This window comes from Diadema setosum, chromosome 21, assembly GCF_964275005.1.
Source record: "Diadema setosum chromosome 21, eeDiaSeto1, whole genome shotgun sequence".
In the NCBI taxonomy this organism is placed as follows: domain Eukaryota; kingdom Metazoa; phylum Echinodermata; class Echinoidea; order Diadematoida; family Diadematidae; genus Diadema; species Diadema setosum.
In genome coordinates, this window is record NC_092705.1 from 18,021,537 (window position 1) to 18,042,746 (window position 21,210).

Genomic DNA, 21,210 nt, shown 5'->3' on the forward strand with positions numbered 1-21,210 from the left:
ATAACGTAGATATTAATATTGATGGGTTAATAGCATAGATATTACAATCCACATCACAGATATTGTAGATATTACAAAATCCACACTAATTAGGTAACCCTGGGACCATTCTGTATGCTTGCACGTGGCTATAATTCCTTCCCTTGTATGATTTCATACTGTCAACCTTGCTATGTCCAATCCACAGATACTACAGGGAGGAACCTTTATCACAGAGTCAATTGATGGAGCAGGTTAATCTGTAGCCTTCTTCACAAAGAGAAAGAGCAGGAAAACTTTACATTTTACATTTACGAGTACACAGATAAACAGAGTACACCAGACCCAACAATACTCTTTTGATAGTTAACCCGTTCCTCCCACAATTATGCAATACTCCAATACCCCAAAATAAGATTCTTTTTGCCAATCCACACAGCCATCAAACAATGCAAGGTATGAATAGAGCATGCACTGATGGCCTCATAAACTCTTTTGTTCTACACAAAAGAGGCACCAGAACAGGGTCAGTAAACGTGAAAATCTACTGAGCTCAGTCTTGATTGTTATGTACATTTTCATACGAGTTTTACAGCAAAATAAGCGCATGCTATAATTGGAAAAGGGGCAATTCAGTAACTGTGATACACAAATAGACAAAAAGAGATGAATTTAGGCCATGAATGCAGGTACTCTTGTCTACATTTTGGGAACCTGGTATACCAAGTTCCCGTATATCAGTTGGCACCACAGGAACCTAGTATACCAGGTTCTCATAAGGAACAGGTTTAAGTACAAACCAACATAGTGTCACTCTTGCAAGAGAACTGAGGTTGCCATGGAAACATCATTGTTTGACAGTTGCAGTGCTTGCATCACAGCTGCTCTGTTGAAACCCATGTCCACAAGTTGTTTGATCTGAAAGGGTATAAACATTGACAGACTCTCTTTGAATAACTATTTGTCTCCTTTATGGAGCACATGGAAATAGTGATATTCAAGTATAGGACGTAACCACTTTATATATGTGACCGTGCATCACAAAATGAACAAAAAGTCACATTCCTTGATTTTACGTGTGAACTCAAAAAAGGTGAAATGGGTCAACCGAGTCAATCTTGGGTTTTTTGTATTTTCTGAAAGAGCTATCCTTTTCTACATTATTCTTCAGTTTTGGAATCATAACCTGAATGGGAAAGTGTGCGTTTTCAACAGTTTTTCTACAAACCCTTTTTGGGGGGAGAATAGAATGATCAGGTATCTCCTTGATTCCCCCTTTTCTTTTCTTGAAATCCTTTACACACTCTTCACTTTCAAGTCTAATAACTTTTGGAAGAATAACTCTACTGCTTTGAAAGTTGGCGTTAATCATGGACAGAATGTGTTAATAGAACATGCTCAATTTCAGCGTAATCTGATAATCCCTTCATTGTTGTTGCTCCAGTGGTTTACATCCTGTGTTTTGTCCCTTTCACTACACAGCTAGCAAGGCTTGGTAAAGATTAGCAAGTGTAGCAAAAAAAAAAAGCTGCTGAAAACTGCTTATCCAATAAGGGCAAGCCAATGGAGTAAAATGGAGTCAAAAGGGGCCTCAGCTTTCGATCCTAGCAGAATCTTCGTCAGAGGCAAAGTGACAGACAGGCAGGGAAAGCAATCACATATGGACTTCACACAACAAGAACAGTCAGGGACAGACTGGGTACACAGAACAAAGAAAACAAAGGAGAGGGTGGGAAGTCACTGACAAGGAGCCCAACATGTAAAGGGAGGGGGATTAGAGCAGGAGGGCAGACAGACAAAAGGCAGAGGAGGGTCAGTGATGATCCTGAGGACCATGGGGCAACCATTGAAGGAAAAGGATGAATAGGGAGGCAACATCAAAGAAGATAAGGAACAACAGAGAGATAAAGAAAGGAAAAGAGTGAAATAGTAAAACGGGGGGGGGGGGGGGGAAGGGGAGGGGGGAGGGCTGAGCAAACAGTGAGCCCTTAAAGTATGGTGAACGAGACATTAAAATCAAGAAAATCATATAAAAGAAGGTGTCAAAGCAGAGGGATATGTCTCCTAAAACAGATTGTTAATGATACATATTAAAAGATATTCGCGCGAATGAGAAATCGCGAGTTAAAACTGACTGATTTGCTTCACCGATATTCGCTCCGGAACAGCCGTCTTTTTCGGGCCCTAAAATATGACGTCACGAATGAACAAAACCCTTTACGAGTGCAGCGGGACATCGAGGCCGCCATTCATAAAGCATGTATTTCTTGGTAAGTGGATGCAATATTTGGCCTGTCTTTAGTCGCATCTGCTTTCTCGGCTGAGACATTAAAACGTCAAATTTTTACCTTATATTGTACGGAAAGACTTTGAGTTTGACATCGAGAGTGAATTGAGTGATGACAGTGACAATAACACTGATATTGACAGTGGCAAAGTCAGGGTTGTAAAAGAAGCGAGGGAGAGGCGACAAATATGGAAGGCCGCTGTGGACATAACTTGTTCGGGGCATACATGGAAACAGGCATACGTATGCAACTGCCTCTCCCTGCGTATGCCCCAAACGAACCACGTCCGCAACGGCCCTCCATAGACGGAGCTCACTGTGTGGATGGAGTGCGTAGCACAGCGCACATTTCGTGACGTCATAATTTTGGTCACCAAAATTTTGCCGTCAGAGCGGGTTCAGGTGGTCTAAAAAGGGTCTCAAAACACCATCTCTCCATTGTTCTGGAGATGTTTTTACATTCTGAAAGCTAGTTATTCATATTCCTAGAGACTTAAGCTTTTCAGAAATGTATAAATTACCTTGTTTATGAATATAATCCTTTTTTTTCTCGTTCACCATACTTTAAGAGGTGTACCAGGACAGGCAACAAAATTAAAGTAATTAAACATATCAAAGTATATATACACATACAGTAATGATAATAATGATAATTATTATAACAATAATGATAAAAATATTGATAAAAAAAATAAAATAAAGCACATATGAAAAAAAGGGGGGGAACACAACATTCGAGGGAGAGAAAATTGTATACAATGTATGTAGATAAGCAGGCATGGGCATAATAAGCACAAATATGATGAACAAACGAAACCAAGTGTGTGTATATATAGGTGGAAATAGTGGTAGGTGGAAAGAGACTCTGACTACAAGAAGGAATCAATGGGAATAAAGGGGTCTGCAACTGGAAAAAGCACCAAAAAAAAGAACAAAATGAAATTAAAAATAGACAAGAGAATAATAATAATAATAATAAAATGGCATATATAATATATATAAAGGAGGTTAGTCAATTCCCTCCTGGATGTTCAGGCCATGGGGTTGGATGGCCTAACGATTCAATGCCCTGTAGAGTCATATCAGTGATGGATTGATCAGGAAGATTGAAATGGTGGCCCACTGAGTGCCGAGCTTGGCTGTGTTGACAGTAGATCTGTGTAATTATCATTACTGTGTGTGTATATACTTTGTTAGTGAAAAATTGACAAAGAAAATGGGATTCCATCGGGATTCAAACCCAAGACCTCTGGATTGCTAGCCCGGTGCCCTACCGACCCATCTGAGCTATAGAAAGCCCTAGTGCAGTGTTCGTCCCAGAAACCCTAAATTCTCAGTGCTCGAATGGTCAGAAGCTATAGCAGTGTGTTCATGTGTGACACACACATACACACTTGAACCTGGCATAAACCCGAAGGATAATTCAACTTGGGGATAAATGCGAGGGATCACCGAAGTGATGCAGCTTTTTGAGAATGTAACAAATGCAAACAGAAAAAAATGACCAGAAATGAATACATTTATTAGTGGAAAATTGATACTGTATGTTTGATTACTTTAATTTTGTTGCCTCCTCCTGGTACACCTCTTAAGGGCTCACTGTTTGCTCAGCCGTCCCATCCCCCCCCCCCCTTCACCCTGTTGTTACTATTTCACTCTTTTCCTTTCTCTATCTCTCTGTTATTCCTTATCTTCTTTGATGTTGCCTCCGTATTCATCCTTTTCCTTCAATGGTTGCCCCATGGTCCTCAGGATCATCACTGACCCTCCTCTGCCTTTTGTCTGTCCGCCCTCCTGATCTAATCCCCCTCCCTTTACCTGTTGGGCTCCTTGCCCATGACTTCCCACCCTCTCCTTTGTTTTCTTTGTTCTGTGTACCCAGCCTGTCCATAACTGTTCTTGTTGTGTGAAGTCCTTATATGTGATTGCTTTCCCTGCCTGTTTGTCATTTTGCCTCTGACGAAGATTCTGCTAGGATCGAAAGCTCAGGCCCCTTTTGACTCCATTTTGGTAAAGATTAAGCACTTGAATAGACCATGTACTTCAGAGCCTCTTTTCTCAGTTCACCTTTTTACAGAGTATGTGCTTTCTTTTTAGTATTTAATTAGGTTAGGGGAATGCATTTGAATTGAGCTATACATCATTTTTAAAACTTAGAGTCTGCTCTTATTGAACTAAAAATCCATGTCTGGCAACTTTTTGTTGGTTTTGTGATGCAGGGTCACATATATTGTATATATAACAAGTGCATTTTCCATTAAAGATTTAATGTGGCTAACTGCTATTTTTACAAAACTTGTATTCAAGATTAATGGCTTCATAAAGGTGGCTAGAAGACCTACACCTTTGATAATCTCTCTGTCATGAGTGTCAGAAATTAATTTATTTCATATCACATCTGCATAAAGAGTTACCTTTTAACTTGTAAAATCTGTAGAGCTGTATCCAAAGTATCCATATGTAGCTAGTGTCATTTCTAGAAGAGTGCCTTGAGTCCCTTCCTGATTTATTCCAAAGAAACGTGAGGCATTTTTTTCCATGATATATTCTTTAAACTGCTGTATAAGTAACAGTTTGAAATACTTACGGTATTTTGGTCAGGCCCTACAGGGCCCCTCTCGGTACATCATTGTTTGTATCATTTGTATTATCGTTGGTGTATCATTGTTTGAATAGATCTGCCCCACAGAATAACATTTCTCTGTTTCATCAGTACACTCCCTCAAGATCACTCTGTTCTTGTAATACTGGCCTCCTCATAGTTCCCAAAACAAAACAAAAAAAAAAACATGTTGGGTGACAGGTCTTTTATTCACACAGGATCCTCTCTCTGGAATAAGCTTCTTTTACACATTCCCACTATCTCCTTAGAGGATTCTTTTAAGACAGCACTGAGAACACACCAATTTTATTTAGTATGATTAGTCAATGATTCAATTTCTGAATTCTTTCTTTCTTTCCTCTATTCCTTTCTCTTTTTTATGCTGCGAGATATTTTATGCTGCGTGAGAGATATTTCAAGCCCATTGAGGACTGAGACAGAGTGGTAAAGGGCATTATTGATACCCATTATTTCATAATTATTATCACCACCCTTTTGTACAAACTACGATGCATTCTCCCAACTGATGTTTCTTGCTAATTTTGATCAAAATCCAGATACTAGTTTTCAATGAGAAGATAAAAGAGACCCAGTAGGTCTGGTGCTACGTTCACCTTCTACACATTTTCTTGGACTTTTTCCCAAGAAGAACATATATCAAACTTTGGGGACTTAAGGGATCCTCCAGGGAGAATTGAGTCCATTTGTATATTCTATCACAGTGGCAGAAATAACTGTCAAATTTGTAAAAAAAAAAAATCTAAAAATGTGTTTTCTAAAACAGACCAGACCAGACCAGGCATCGTTTCTAAAACAGACGTTCGTTTCTAAAACAGACCAGACATCGTTCGCCTGAGACCCGGCCATGCTTCAATGTGAAAACAGACCTCCCCCCAAAGCTCAAAGCCCGTCGCTACGAACTTGAATCCGCCGCGTACAAGCTCAGAAAGGATCACGGAAAGTCTACACGAATCCGCTTGGTAGGAACCCTAATTATCCTGGAGTCACGCGATAAGGGCCAGAAAACAGCGCCATGGGACCATTACATTGAATAAGTGGTGAGAGATTTTCATTTCTGATTAGTTGTCAAATTCACATCTAGTCTGAGTCTATTATGTGATATCATAGCTATTCTTCGCAGCACTTTGCTTGTTACATCAATCCAACGCCATTTTTTTTTTTTTTTGCTTTTGTGTGTAATTCAGACTAGATTTTAGATTTAAATTATACAAGTTATAAATGTCACACTTCAAGTGAACTGAACAACAGGACAACTGCATCCGTTTGATATTATAGGTAATTTACATTGAAAGTTGCTGAAATGTAAAGTAGGCACAGTTATTTATTTGATTCATTCTCCTAAAATAGCAGCATATAACACATGATATTTGCTGTAGTTGTTGCTTAAATAAATGTAACAGCATAATATTCTGATGTAGGTGGATTGAACCTCCGTTGTTGTTGTTTTTTTAAAGCTCAGTCATTACCCGTTAAGGCCATGGTTTTGTGCCATTCATATCGTGTTGGTAGCATTCCTTATTTCATTTTGTGAATCCCTGTGCCGTACAAATTTTGAGTTTGTACCTGGAGTTTTACCTCGTACACAGGGTGACGATATGACAATGTTCCACTCCCTCTATTCTTTAGTGATAGCAATTTACTTTATAATGTATGAATCCTCCTCATTGGTAAATGACCGGGTATCATTTCTCGCACCTGTTATACGATATATATGTAATTGTTATGCGCCGTAATCAAATTTCATGTATTCACGTTAAGCCCAAGTCACCCGAGCAACCTACCTTCCTTTTCATCATCATTCCATTACATAACAATGATTGTAAACAAACACTGATATTACTCATGCATACTGAGTATTTGTTGATAGTGTACTTTGCTATTCGTGCATTGCGTGGTAGTCATGGAGATGAAATTCCCTACACTTTTTCAATCCGTTGTGTTGATGCCCCGATAGTTCATCATAATGGATAGTCTTCCAATGCAGTCACTGTCAAACGATGATTTTGTAGAAGCAGTTCTTGAAGGTAATTATACTACGTCTCACAAAACAAATAAGGTGTATTTTCAGTCTGATGTTATTCATTGTTTACATGAGCAAATGCCCGACTTACATTTAATATAATTGTGACGAAAATGATGCAGCTGTACCTCATATAACCACTGAATATGTTTTACCACAACAACTGGTACACCGCGAAACTTTTACTTCACGAAATAGTTTTTCTGTAATGCATCATAATGTGAGAAGTTTAAGTAAAAATTTTGATCAATTAAAATTACTTTTAAATCTTTCATAAGTTACTTTTTCAGTTATTGGTCTTTGCGAAACTTGGTTGTACGATCCGCTTCATTCGCTTGTATGTATTGAAGGTTACACTCTAGTTTCAAAGGATAGAACACGTAAGCATGGTGGTGGTGTGGCCTTGTTTGTTAAAGATGATGTCAAGTTTAATGTTATGGAAATATTTTGCCAAGTTTCTGATATGATTGAATGTGTCTTTATAGCAATTGTTGTACCAAATGCGAAAAACCTTATGGGCAATTCCGCAGTTAGTAACGTTACATTTTAGGGACATTCTCATGATTTAGATTAGACTCATTTCTCTATCTGTGGATGTGAAGTCTCATTAATGTCACCAGAGATCATTCTAGTGTAGACCTAGAACAGAGCAAAGAATGAAGTCATTTCATGAATTATTTTAGAAGAAAGGTCTGCTTCTAATGCCGGTTAGTAACGTTACAAAAAAAGGACATAAAAAATTGATGAGCATCTTTGAACAAAAAGTTTGCTAAAACTAGTATAGCTTGAAATATATCAACACTTATTTTTCATTTCTAGCTGTAAGGGCAATATCTACCCCAAATATCCTTTCTCATTGTAACTTTGTTTGAAAATTAAGTACAAAAATCATGGTTAGTAACGTTACGGTTAGTAACGTTACGGTGTGTCCAGTGATCACAGAATTGTGTGTTAACTCAAATCATTACATGTTTCCTCATGAGAATGCAAAGTTAAAGCTAAGAAACATCAGATAAGACATGAAACTCTTATTTCAATCATCAAACTCATGCAGTATAGTACCATTGTACTTGTACATGTTAAAAAAGACTAGAAAAAAAGTTTGCTTAAATTACAAACTAAAAAAAAAGTACCACTTTTAAAGACTAGGTCAAGTGATATCCACAGTTTCATAACTTTGCCAATCACTGTTCATCATGACTCACAGTAATTCACAAAAGCAGCCTGTTTTATTGAGCAAAACAGTTAATGTGTTCCTTATCAAGAGTACCTTTAATAAAGGGGGAAGAAATCAAAGAGCAAAAACTAATGTACCGGTATGTAGTATGTACAGTGTATGGCCCATTGTGGTGTGCATAGTCATTGCACAATAGGAATCCAGCATAATGCAATGTTTTATATTATTGTGAAAGTAGTTTAAGTCATTTAACTCAAATAATACAGTGTATTAGTTGAATTCATGTTTATTCAAGTCTAGAGACATATTTTTTTTCTTCTTTTAGACCAGTTTGAATGTCTAATCTCTGCATTGTTCTGAAAACAAAAGTCTGTTCGCTGTACCTGAAGCGTAATTAACCCCAACAAACCATTGTATGATAATTTCAAATTGGGACAGAAAATTTGAAGTGATGGCCTCAATTGTTTTTAACACTACTTTCCACACAAAATGCTCTGCTGGCCCACAGATTCCATCAATTGCCCCTTCCAATTTCTGGAAAGTGGTTAAAAAAAAAAAAATTGCTCAATGTGCACCTTGTGAGCCTTCTGTAGTGATGCGAATGCTGCAGATCCCCCCCCCCCCCCCCCAACATTTCCGGCCACGATTCCGCAGTGCGCAAAGATTTTGCCGCATCGTTTCATGACTTTTTTTCATTGAAGTCTCCCGCATATTTTGAGACCAAATTTGCTTGGTCCGGGTACACCGTTCTGCAGTTAATGTTTTGCATAAATGCATGTCCACCTGAAAACAGCTCAAATTCATGATATCGTGTGTTAATTTGATAATAATTAGATTGTTTCAACCTTTGACCAGTGAAATTAATCAATTGTAATGTAGATAAGCTTGAAAAAGTGCCTGCAACAAATTTTGGCACAAAAGAAAATAGAAAACAAAAGGTAAAAAAAAACATTAAAATACATACGAAATTAACAAAACAATAAAAAACAAAAGCAACTGACCTTGATTTTGCTATTTTTTTGCAAGAAAACTGTTTGATATGTCTTGAGGAACTCTTACACAAAAATTTAGCAATCCTTCAGTCTTTTTTATGGAGTTATAGGTGAAAATATGATTTCATGCGTAAATTTGCATATTTAATTTACTAAAAAAAAAAGCCAATATCTTTTTACTGTATGACCACGTAATCTTGTAGTTGACATCTGGCTCTATCATCAGGCAAAATTTTGCCAGACCAGGACCTGTCCATTGGAGTCTTATTCACTTATTTCATGGTTAGTAACATTACGATACACACAGGCTGTGGTTAGTAACGTTACGTGGTTAGTAACGTTACACATTTTGACTGCCGTTATTTCTAACTTCTATAATGATTAGTAATATTTATTTTTATATTTCAATTAGTCATTGGACACAGCAGGAAAAATTGAAATATTATCATTCATAGACACTTTATACTCTCTGGAGGTAAATAATTTCACTTTTTGGTTAGTAACGTTACATGACTGTCCAATGGTTGGGGAAATGCACACATGTTTGCATTTCGAAGACATGTAAGTTGATTTTACTTAATCTATCCATGAAAGCACTGTATTGCCTCTATGAATTCAATATTTGTGGCTAGAAAATGGCATTTAACTTGATTAGCTATCTTCTTTGCCATTATGGAGATTTTGCTGATGAAATTCAATCTGAAAGATTACTTGTTCAAAATTGGTGAATTCAATACCTAAAACTATCAAGATACCCTGAAAATAGTTTTTCCTGAATTATCAATGTGTTCTTTCTGAAGTCAAACACAAAAATCAAGGAAAAAAACAAATTGAAATTTTATGGTCATGTCCCTCTAACTGCGGAATTGCCCTTATAGTTGGCGAAATTTACAGGCCACCAAATAGTAATTTTAAAGATTTTGTTGGTGTATTGCAAACTATACTTAACTCTCCCTCTCTCATGAACAAGCATTGTTATATTGATGGAAGACTTTAATATTAATCTATTTCATTATAATGAAAAGCCCCAGTGTCAGGAATTTTTAGATACAATGATGTACAATTCATTTATACCTTGTATCACGAAACCAACAAGGGTTTCTGGTACAACTTCGTCACTAATTGACAACATATTTACAAATTTATCTCACGTTGCCAATCAAGGAATCATTGTTTCTGATATATCAGATCACTTCCCTATATTTGTGACGTTACATAATATTTTTGAAAAAGGTAAAACAAATTATAATAAAAAAGGATTTTGAGTAATGTCACAACAACGTATAGAAAGTTTTAAAATGAGTCTTGATCATACCGACTGGTCTGTTGTTTATAATACAAATGACGCTGATATAGCTTTTGATATATATTCAATGAAATTGTTTTGCATTTATAGGATGCTCATTTCCCAGTTTCTTCGATCAAATTGAATTACAAAAAAATCCCAGGAAGTCCTTGGATCACCAAATCAATTTTGAGATCTATTAATCGTAAAAAATAACTTATTTTATAGATATAAGTCTAGTGGCACAGAAGAAGCAAAACGCAAATACTCAGCTTACCGAAATACTTTGACTTCTGTGCTACGTAAAGCTAAATAAGATTATTTTTCTGCACAATTTCAAATCCATAAAAATGATATCAAGTCTACTTGGAAAGTTATAAATGATGTACTAAAAAAGAATGATGGAAAGAAACTGGGAATTGATAAAATAATACAAAATGGAACGATAACTGATGACTCCCGTGGTATTGCTGAAGCATTCAACACGTATTTTGTAAATATTGGGTCAAATTTGGCCAGAAATATTCCACTAACGGAAAAAACATTTCTTTCATTTCTTGTGAATCCCAATCCTAGTTCTATATTTTTCACACCCGTAGATGCATTGGATGTTATTGATATTGTAAATAATTTTAAAGCTAAACAAAGCTCAGGCTATGACGGTATTTCAATGTTTCTTCTTAAACAAATTATTTATGAAGTAGCCGCACCTTTGACCCATGTATTTAATTTGTCTTTAATGACTGGTGTTTTTCCTAGTAAAATGAAAGTTGCCAAGATTATTCCTGTTTTTAAGAAGGGCAGACAGGACGACCTGGGCAATTATAGACCTATATCTCTTTTATCATCATTCTACAAAGTACTTGAAAAAGTTGTCTACTCCCGAACTATCAAGTTTTTAAATGATCATGATATCTTAGTAGACACTCAATTTGGTTTTCGCAAAAAAAAACATTCGACTACTCACGCCGTTTTGTTGTTAATAGATAAAGTTGTTCAAGCTATCGAAGCTAAATCTCACACTGTTGGGAGTTTTTCTGGACCACTCCAAGGCGTTTGACACAATTGATCATGAAATATTACTGTACAAACTGTCTCATTACGGAATTCGTGGCAGCACCTTGGAGTGGTTCAGAGATTACCTCACAAATCGATCACAATTTGTACACATTAATGATTCTGATTCAAGCACAGCAAATATAACATGTGGTGTTCCACAAGGCTCCCTTTTGGGACCACTTCTTTTTATTGTGTACATAAATGATTTGCCCAGGTCGTCCACACTCCTTTCTTTCTTCTTGTTTGCGGACGATTAAAGTCTTTTTTTTGACGCACAAAAATCCTACTGAGTTACTTGATATGCTTAACTCTGAGTTGAATCACATTTAAATGATTGGATTCAAAGTAACAAATTATCCCTAAATCTACACAAAACTATTTTTATGGTGTTTAGTAATACAATCACTTGTTTACCTGGCTCAATTTCAATCAAAGGAGTACACTTACAACAGACAAATTCAGTTAAATTTCTTGGCCTTTTAATTGATTGTAAATTATCTTGGCAGGAACAAACAAATCATTTATGTAAGTTACTATCAAGAAATTTGGGTGTTATACAAAAGCTTAAGCATGTTTTCCCCATATATTACGTACCTTATATTCGACTTTGTTATTGCCGTATCTTCATTATAGCATACTGGCCTGGGGGAATTGTTCCAAAATACGCCTGGAGTCTATCTTCAGAATACAAAAGCGAGCTATAAGAATTATCAACTGTACCAATTATTTAGCACCGATAAGCCCACTGTTCAAAAGTAATAACCTCTTTAAAATTTTTGATATATATTCTTTTTTTTTTCTTTTTTTTTTCCTTTTTTACGGGGGGTGGAATGTATACCCATTTGCCAAAATATTTTAAGCTTGTTTGAAGAAAAAAAATCCATCTGGTGTACACGCTTAATTCAAATTGTATTATTTCCTTTCTTTTATGTTCAACAACTCCCTGATGTGCTTCCTTAAGTTGGTTGGAGAGGCCCATGGGTCATAGTGATTTTGATTGCTTTTTTCCAACCCGGCTCGTTCGGGAAGCTCAACAGGGAAAGCCTGACACTTTGTTTTCATGTGTTTTGACTGTTTATTCTGTTTCTCTGTTATCACTTGTATTGTTTTGCAAATGCCGAATAAATAATAATAATAATAATAATTACTCCCTTGGGATGTATGTACCAGTTAACTAAAGACGAATTACCTTATGCTTTCACTCCCATGTTTGTAAAAAATAAAGTTATACATTCCTACCCTACAAGACAGGAAAATTCATTTTTTTCCCCAGTGAGAACTGCATTTGCTCTTAAAACAATAGTACATACAGGTCCGACATTCTGGAATAGCCCTGACTCTGACATCACTGAATCGTTGTCACTGAATTGTTTTAAACGTAAACTAAAAAAATCCCTTGTGCAGGCTTACATCTAATAATACAACATGCAATTTTATTCAAACTCCCTCTTCTTTATTAGATTCGTTGTTTATTATATGTATTCTAGGTTTGCTTTTCGTTCTTTTTACCAAGTCATTTATGTCAAGGCTATTCCTGAATTAATGAATCATTATGTATCATGTGCATTTTTGCGCATTCCTACAGTTACGTAACTACAGCTTCTGTATGTTGCTCAGGTGACAAGGAGTCTTGTAAGCGCAATACAGGTGGCTACTTTGTATTTCGCTATGCTCTCGTATATTCTATTTCTTTCTCTTGCTCTTTTTGCTCTTTTCTTTTACGTCCCTTTCCTTCCTTTCATAGTTTTCGTTACTAGGTTGTTTAAGAAGACCAACACTTTAATCTATACAGGGACCTATACATTACAAGCTTTGCTTTTTAGTAGGTCCCCACATTTCATGTTTGTTAAATTGTCTTCTCTTGTATTCTTTGTAATTAAGATGCTGTGTTCAATCTTATGTTCAATCGATCGTATCATGTTATTTATGTTTTGAGATGTGGAACAATAAAATCAAAATAGGATTAATATGTGAAAACTAGCCCTGACTGTGCTTCCGGCCACAACAAGACCACCCCTGGATTCTGGTATAAACAAATTTTGGAACATGTCAAAAAAAAAAAAAGGTTCCAGCATATCTCTGTGAAGCTTTACAAATAGATAATGAATATGAAAAAAACATCAAACATGGTAAAAACTATTCTAGTACACTTGTATTAGCAAAGAATGTGAATGTTAATGAAGGTGAACTTGTCCTTTAAGCTGCACAAACTTACCTCTAATTTTCATAAAATAAATTTATTTTGAAGTAATTCATATGTAAGATTAAGCAAGTTATACAACTGCACGCCCAATTCACATGCGAGTTTGCACTATGATTACATCATTGCAGTACTTAAAGGACAAGTTCACCTTCATTAACATAAGGATTGAGAGAATGTAGCAATATTAGTAGAACACATCATTGAAAGTTTGAAGAAAATCGGAAAATCCGTTCAAAAGTTATGAATTTTTGAAGTTTTTGTGCAGTCACCGCTGGATGAGAAGACTACAAGAGTGTATGACGTCACATGCATTCAACAATACAAGGAAAATATAAAGAGAATTTCACAAAATTTCATCTTTTGAAAAAAGTACACATTCCCATGACTCGTTACTGACATATGTTATGGGTAATATTATTCCCATTGCCTTTAGAAAGAGACAAGTCAAGTGCTCTTTTATTATGCGAAAAAAGTGAAAATATGTTGAATATATTGCTGCATTCTCTCAATCCTTATGTTAATGAAGGTGAACTTGTCCTTTAATGAAAGGTTTCTTATTAATAAATTGGCATGTGCTGGTTATCTGGCTAAAGTTGGAGTTGGGCCTGGAATGACATGCTCAATTTTTGTGGATCAGTCAATGGCTCCTTTTTTGTAACATTTCTAAAAAACTATGACAAGCTTATCTTGGGTTTCAACATCTTTCCTTTACCTCTTTTCCATCGGGGGGGGGGGGGGGGGGGGTCTTCAATTATAAACGTTTAATCATAAGGCTATTGTAAAGTGACAGTACAGACACATTCAAATACTAGTAAATGGACACAACACTAATTTTGATATGCATAAGATCCAGGTCTACTGTTCCAACACTCCATTAACCACACCTTATGGAACAAATGTCAAATATTAATTGTCACTGCAATCATTTAATTAGGGAGTTCACGGTTGCGATTTGCGATGTGCAAAATAAAGGTCAAATGAGAATGTTTGTGTATTTGCCATTGACTTTCAAATGAAAAGAATCCTCAGGCAAAGGAGGATTTGGAATGTTAAAGGTAGGGAATCCCATTTGCATGCCTTAAATGAAGAGTTGTATAACTACAGTGGTATGTTGAAGAGAGTATCATTTTAGAAACTCCCATAAAGTATTAAAAGTGGAAGGTAACATTTAGTACATTTTTATTGACCGTTAGATTTTGAATTGAATTTTTTTCGGGGCTCACCGTAAATTCCAGTACATTGCTAGGCTACCTTTGCAGACCCATGCACTGCATGTGTGTCCATCATGTATATTTTGTGAAGAAAGTTCATCAAAACTTACAAACATTTCAATATACATTCTTGCCACACACTCTATATGTTATTACATCAGCTCTTATACTTTTAGATTTGTGTTTATAGATAAAAAAATACAGAAGACTGCGACAAAAAGGCTTAAGTGTGGCTGACACACAGAACTACTGAGTAGTTGAGTTTTGTGAATTATTCAAATTGTAGATAACTGTTGACTTCCAGATTTCTCAGCAGTGGCCTAAACAAGTCCCCTGAGGTTCATATTTAATGTTTTGCTGCATTTTGGGAGGTCTGTAAAAGGTATCCCCTACCTTTAAGTTGTGTGTTTCACAGAACGCACAGGTGAAAGTGATTCATCAATAATGTTTAACAAAAGCTGCACACACATATCATTGACATTGATTACAAAGGTGGCATGCTTCAACAAAAAATGCTCTGTCACAGGTCCTTTCCATGTTTCATAAGTCTGTGGTGTAGGGGTCAAATGAGACATGCGCTAACCATGAACTCCCTTATTGCCAGAGTTGCAAAAAGAGGAGAATACCTGCATAACTTACCTGTACAAAAAGATTTCATACAAAATTAGAAAACAGTGTATCTGCATATTAGACTATAAAGCATGCCTCACCCTGTCTTCTGGCACACTGGTCTGTGCCTCGCCAACATTGTCATTGCTAGTACTGGGTGTATCAGAGGAATCCTGGGGAGGAGGTTGAGAGGATGTGGATGATGCCTCAGGTAAATAGGATGACATTGAGTTGATTCCTGGGGAAGAGGTTGTCTCTACAAAAAAAAAAAAGCAAGTAAGCAAGCTTTAAATTCCACATATTTTTACAACATACTTGCAAATGTCACCTGCACATCTTCAGGCAACCTTATACTACATCATCTACAATTACAATTGTACAGTCGATTAAAAAGAAATAATACAAATTATATATATATATATATATATATATATATATATAAATTATTTAAAAAAAAAAAAAATCAGTAGCACAGGATTTCTGTGTTGGAAAGTGTTAAGTTCCAAATTATGTCTACCAATAGTATTTACAAAAAAAGCAAAGAGAAACAAAGACAACTGGATGGTGACATGATGACACCCACCTTAATAATCAGAAGGGGGTTAGAAGATAAGCTTTCTTTCTCATTAACCCTTTCTGAGCCAGGGACTTTTCAGACAGTGTGTTTATTGCCATGAGGTTTTCTGTGCCAATCACTGATCACAGTACACAGAGGGTTAAGTCAGGGCTCCCATTTAAAGTGAAAACAAAGTTCTGGTAAGGGCCTGAGAACCCGTCTGGCACCATTTCATATTTGCTTGCAATATATCAAAAGAGTCTACAAAGAAACTTACCTGGCTGACGCGGTTTGCCGGAATGATGAGTCGTTTTGGAGTATTTTGAGAAAAATGATAAAAGTCAGTAGACCGACTTTTATTCCAGAAGTCTCCAGACTAACTCGGTCTCAGGGAAAACTCGACCCTATTTCAGACAATTTACACACAGTTCGTGATCGCTATGTTCATCATTACTCTATATTATGGGTACCAAATGAGGTCTTGATGAGCAGACAGGAAAGTGTATGCTAATCCTGTACAAAACAAATGGACAGCACGCGGTCCTCAAGCCTATATGGTATACGCACATCACCTCAGTTGCTGAGACGCGCGGGCTTTGAAGTTTTTGTTGTTGTTTATCAAGCGTCTTTGATTGTTTTTAGAGGTGCTTGAGAGGCGCACACTAATTTTGCATGCGCGCCAAAGAGGTTTTTGATGCGCGCGTTGTAACAACTCGGACCATTACTACGAGTAGCCAGAACGCTACAATGTAGTTTATACAGGCCGCTCCCATATGCACAGTACAACGCTGTACAATCCAGAGGGACAACCAATACAACTCATCCCGCCGTCAAGCAAAGCGAGGCCGAGTTATCCCCGAGTCTGAGTCTAGCCTGACCCCGTTCGGGTAAGTTCTGAGACTGAATGTTTTTGGTTAATATTTCCCATTTTCATCGTTACCCATCGAACATCTTGTTATTACAGCGTTATTCCGCACATTTCCTAGGCATACGTTCACATTTTGGAGCAAAATTTGACAACTTTTGCAGGCGTACCAGAACTTTCTTTGGGCTTTAAGCAGTAGCTGATATTGACCTGTCCCAAGCCATCCTACACATAACTCTGTGTGTAGGCATGTCACCATAAACCATGTGAAAACGTCACTCATATTGATTTGTGTTGCAACAGGTACACATACATGCTCTACAACACCAACAGATCTATAGACAAAATGGCAAAGAAAAAGAAATGAAGCGGCAGTCTCATAGTTTGGGTAAGTGCATCAATTCAACAAACCTTTTCTTTTTAATTTGTTTTCCAAAGTACCAGTAAAATTTTTCAGATTCAAAATACATCGCATCAACTAACTGACAATGACCCTGCCAATGCCAAGAAATGTAGGCAGCATTTTTCATCCAAACATTTCAGGTGAACAACACATACAAAATTGTACACTATGATACTTTAAGTGACAAGCACACTTCTTTCCTTATTTTGTTCATAATCATTCCTCTTCCTCTGCCTGTCACACAAAGACAAACACACACACACATATTATACTTCCTGATTCATATCATTTCCCCAACTGATCCTATAGTAGCCTGGATATGCCAGCTTCAAAAGCCCTCTCCCTCAACATTTTTCTCGATAATTTTTTAACGTGGATATTTTTTCGCTGAAATTTCATGACTTTGCGCACATTTTGAGATCCTATTTGCAAAAATCAGGGGTATGCTTGCCAAGATATAGCATATTTTCCTGACTAATGTCACTGAAAATGGCTGTTTCTGGACATTTGTTTGTACAATGTTTGGCTTTTGTAAGAAGTGTAAAATGAATGTTTTCCACCAGTTTTTCTCAGAAAGCATCCCTGATTATCATCAACTATTCTAGGTAAAGAGAAACAGTGAAAAACAAGAATAAAAATAAAAGAAATACATAACAAATTAAAAATGAAAACACACAAGAAATTAAAAAAACAATTTAATATTCAAGAAATTCATCTTGATACCACTAATCTTAATTCAAACAATACTACCAAAAAAAATATTAAGAGGAAAAAAATAGCCCATTTGAAGCTTTATCTAGGGATTTAGAGCTTAAAATCTGATGCACAAAAATCATGTATTAATTAGCATAATTGACAGAAAATTATCATGTTTTGGTAAAATTTATGATTCATTCTTCGAGGTTACATGATGGGCAATATTCACGCTGATTTTTGCCACGATTACGTGATCGACGGCCAAGATCTTGGGGGTCCACAGAAAAAAATGCAAATTTCAAGATTTTGTGAATAAATCATACTGTATCCGAAGTTCTCAGAATCGAACACTGTTGAAATACCACTCACAAAAAACAAATTTCACCCATTTCTTACAGAAACCTGGTATACCAGGTTCCCAAAATGTAGTCAAGAGTGCCTGCATTTATGGTCTAAATTCATGTTTACTTGTGTTATGCTGCCCAGAAAAATGGCTCTGATAGAAAGATTAGAGTTTCTTCCATCAATATCTGTTTTCTTTCTATATGAAAACTGCATGTATTGCAGTATTATTTGCCTTTCTGTTTTTCCAAAGTAGTGTGCACTTGCTTTACAATAAGACTCCGGCATCTGACCAAGTATTTTTCTGCAAATTCTATTCAGAATGAAAAAGAAAAAAAAAAAATCTGTTGAAGATTGGTCATACAATGTAAATGAGACCAATCATATCAAAAGCAGCCACAAATCGGATTCTTTGAATTTTCTGTTAAAAAGATAGTTAAACAGTCTCTAGGCTTTAATTTGATGCATAATGCATTAAAAGAAGCGCTTTACATCCAGAGATATTTCAAATCAAATGTGGTGAACATGGGAATTTTGTGACAACAAAATACAGGGAAAATTGCAATTAAAGTTTGCTCTCAGTTTCTTCGCTGTTCCAAGATTAACAGTATAATGACCACAACCGATCACGGGATTACATCCAGTCAGCCGACGGGCGCACGCTGTCCATTGTTTGCTCCAACTATGCTGAAGTCATCTCTGCAAATGGAAACAATAACGCTCTGATTTTACGATCAATCATGCTTTGTAACTTGCACTTGGGCATTGGATGACTTCAGTAAAATACATCATCACCAGCCAATCAGCTTCAAGCCTTATGAAATAGCCATGCAAAGCCCTTGCTCAAGCCGTGCAGCAGAAATTGACAAGCCAAAAAAATGCCTAAAAATAGTTGAATTTTTCACACTTCTCTCTTTTGCAAGACACCTTGAAATTTGAGCTACTGGTAGATAAAACCCTATAGTTTCCAATTAGCCAAAAATCAAAATTTCGATTTTTCATCTGTACCTTAACTAAAATCTCATTTTTTTCTCAGTTGTGGTGCCGGCGACTTGTGGCTGCTTTAGACGTGACGGGTCACATATGTGAGATTCAAGGCACTAACCTCCATCTTGCGTTCTGGTAGGCACACCATCCAACACTCTGGGCACTGCACCTTCTGCCATTGGTCTCATCCTTGGGAAAGTCTAAAAGCAGAACACAGGCAAAGGAGGGTTGTCAATGACATATTTAAAGGATTATCACTTTTGGGTATTATATCTTCAATGATGCATTGTTTGCCCAGTTCCATTTGGAAAGCATGTTTTGTTTGCCAATCAACACACACATTCAGTTCTTAACTACCTGCACTGAAACAACCTTGTTTGCTTTGAAGTCACCTTGATAAACAAAAAGTTGTAGGGATATGGCAAGAAATTGATATTTGAATTCACGTCAATGTCAAAATTTATACTCCATACCAAAAATGCATGGGGAATGCATGCATTTCACGCAATAAGAAACAACACGACATTGAAACAAAAAAGTTTTGGTGCAGTTGAGGTGTATCATCCCGATCTGGGTATGTCATAATCAAATCCATTCACACATATCACTGTTGCTGGTATTGATACAGACTGAAGAGAGAAAAAAAGGAAACAGCTGACTATGTAGTGCAATCTTATCAAAGAGCAGGGAACAAACACACACACACATACACAAACATATGCATTTGACGCAATCACACAAAGACTTCAATAAGCACCTATAAATTATGAAACATATTGGATCACTAGCAGTTAACACTGCAGGTAACTGCACCCCATTGCACATAATTGGGCATTTTTGTTGTGTCTTTAGTTGTTTGGAATAGTATCCATGCAAAAATTCCTGTAGACTCACAAAAAGCCATTGACACAATATTTCCTAAGATGAAATCACATAATCACATCCAGAGGCAATTTGTTGACTTGAAAATATCAACTTTAGACACAAAGAATTGCATACATTGTAAGAAACTGGAAATATCCACTGCCCTGCAACAGAAATTTGTATCCCATGGTTCGTTGAACTATAGGGGTTGCAAGTCACGATTGATCAGCATACCAAAGATAAACAAAAGAGCCACAGAGTGCAGCTAGTATGAAGTGTTTTCAAGTCAGCAACCAAACTACAGAAACTGTATGACCTTTGACCCACAAAAGATGGATCATTGATGGCAAAATCACCAAAAGTACAGGAGTCTAGATTTGACCACCATACTCCAGAGTGCAAAATTTCAACAATATCTCTCACATAATGCCACCTGCATTGCAGACCTAAGACATCCTCTAAAATAATACCTTTGGCAGGACACTGGGAGCATCATTAACAGAAATAGGGGTCTAAATTTTACCAAAGTTCCTAAAAAGGAAGATCGGACACTTTCACTGTTTTCATGTCCTGGAAGTGGCCGTTCATGAGTAAAGGGTATACACAGCATTGGGAAAGTAAGCTTTCCTGCCACTATTATGTGACCCGCTACAACAAAGGGATCCGAAAGTCGGGGGAGGACAATTTTCTAAAAACAAGGCAAGTGCCATAATGTGTCTTGCCCATTCGCGTACAAGAAATTGTACGCGAATGGGATATAACAGATAAAAAGAGATATATAACAGATAAAAAGAGATATACAACTGTACAAGGGTAAAAATTCATGGCAAAAAAGAAACGTGCCATAAAAACTTAACATTGGGCCCTTAAAGTTTGTTGATCCCTGCCTGTGACCTTTGACCTTGTGGTGACCATCCACTCCCCAAGGGACATCTACCATCCAAGTTTGGTCACAAACGGACCTATGGATCAAAAGTTATGACCCATAACAGAAACGCGCCATAAAAACTTAACAATGGGCTCTAAGTTCGTTGACCCATGCTTGTGACCAT

General features: G+C 36.7%; 1 protein-coding gene across 1 annotated transcript in view; it reads right to left on the minus strand.

Moving 5' to 3' along the window:
• Window positions 1-688: 688 nt before the first annotated feature.
• LOC140244525 (ubiquitin-associated domain-containing protein 2-like) overlaps window positions 689-21,210 on the minus strand; it is a 44,933-nt gene continuing 24,411 nt past the window's right edge. Inside the window, exons 7-9 of the mRNA XM_072324152.1 lie at window positions 19,413-19,494; window positions 15,547-15,701; window positions 689-897 (exon numbers count right to left, since the gene is read on the minus strand). Of these exons, the coding sequence (XP_072180253.1) occupies window positions 790-897; window positions 15,547-15,701; window positions 19,413-19,494 (345 nt within the window). The 3' untranslated portion in view covers window positions 689-789. The remainder of the gene's footprint in view (window positions 898-15,546; window positions 15,702-19,412; window positions 19,495-21,210) is intronic.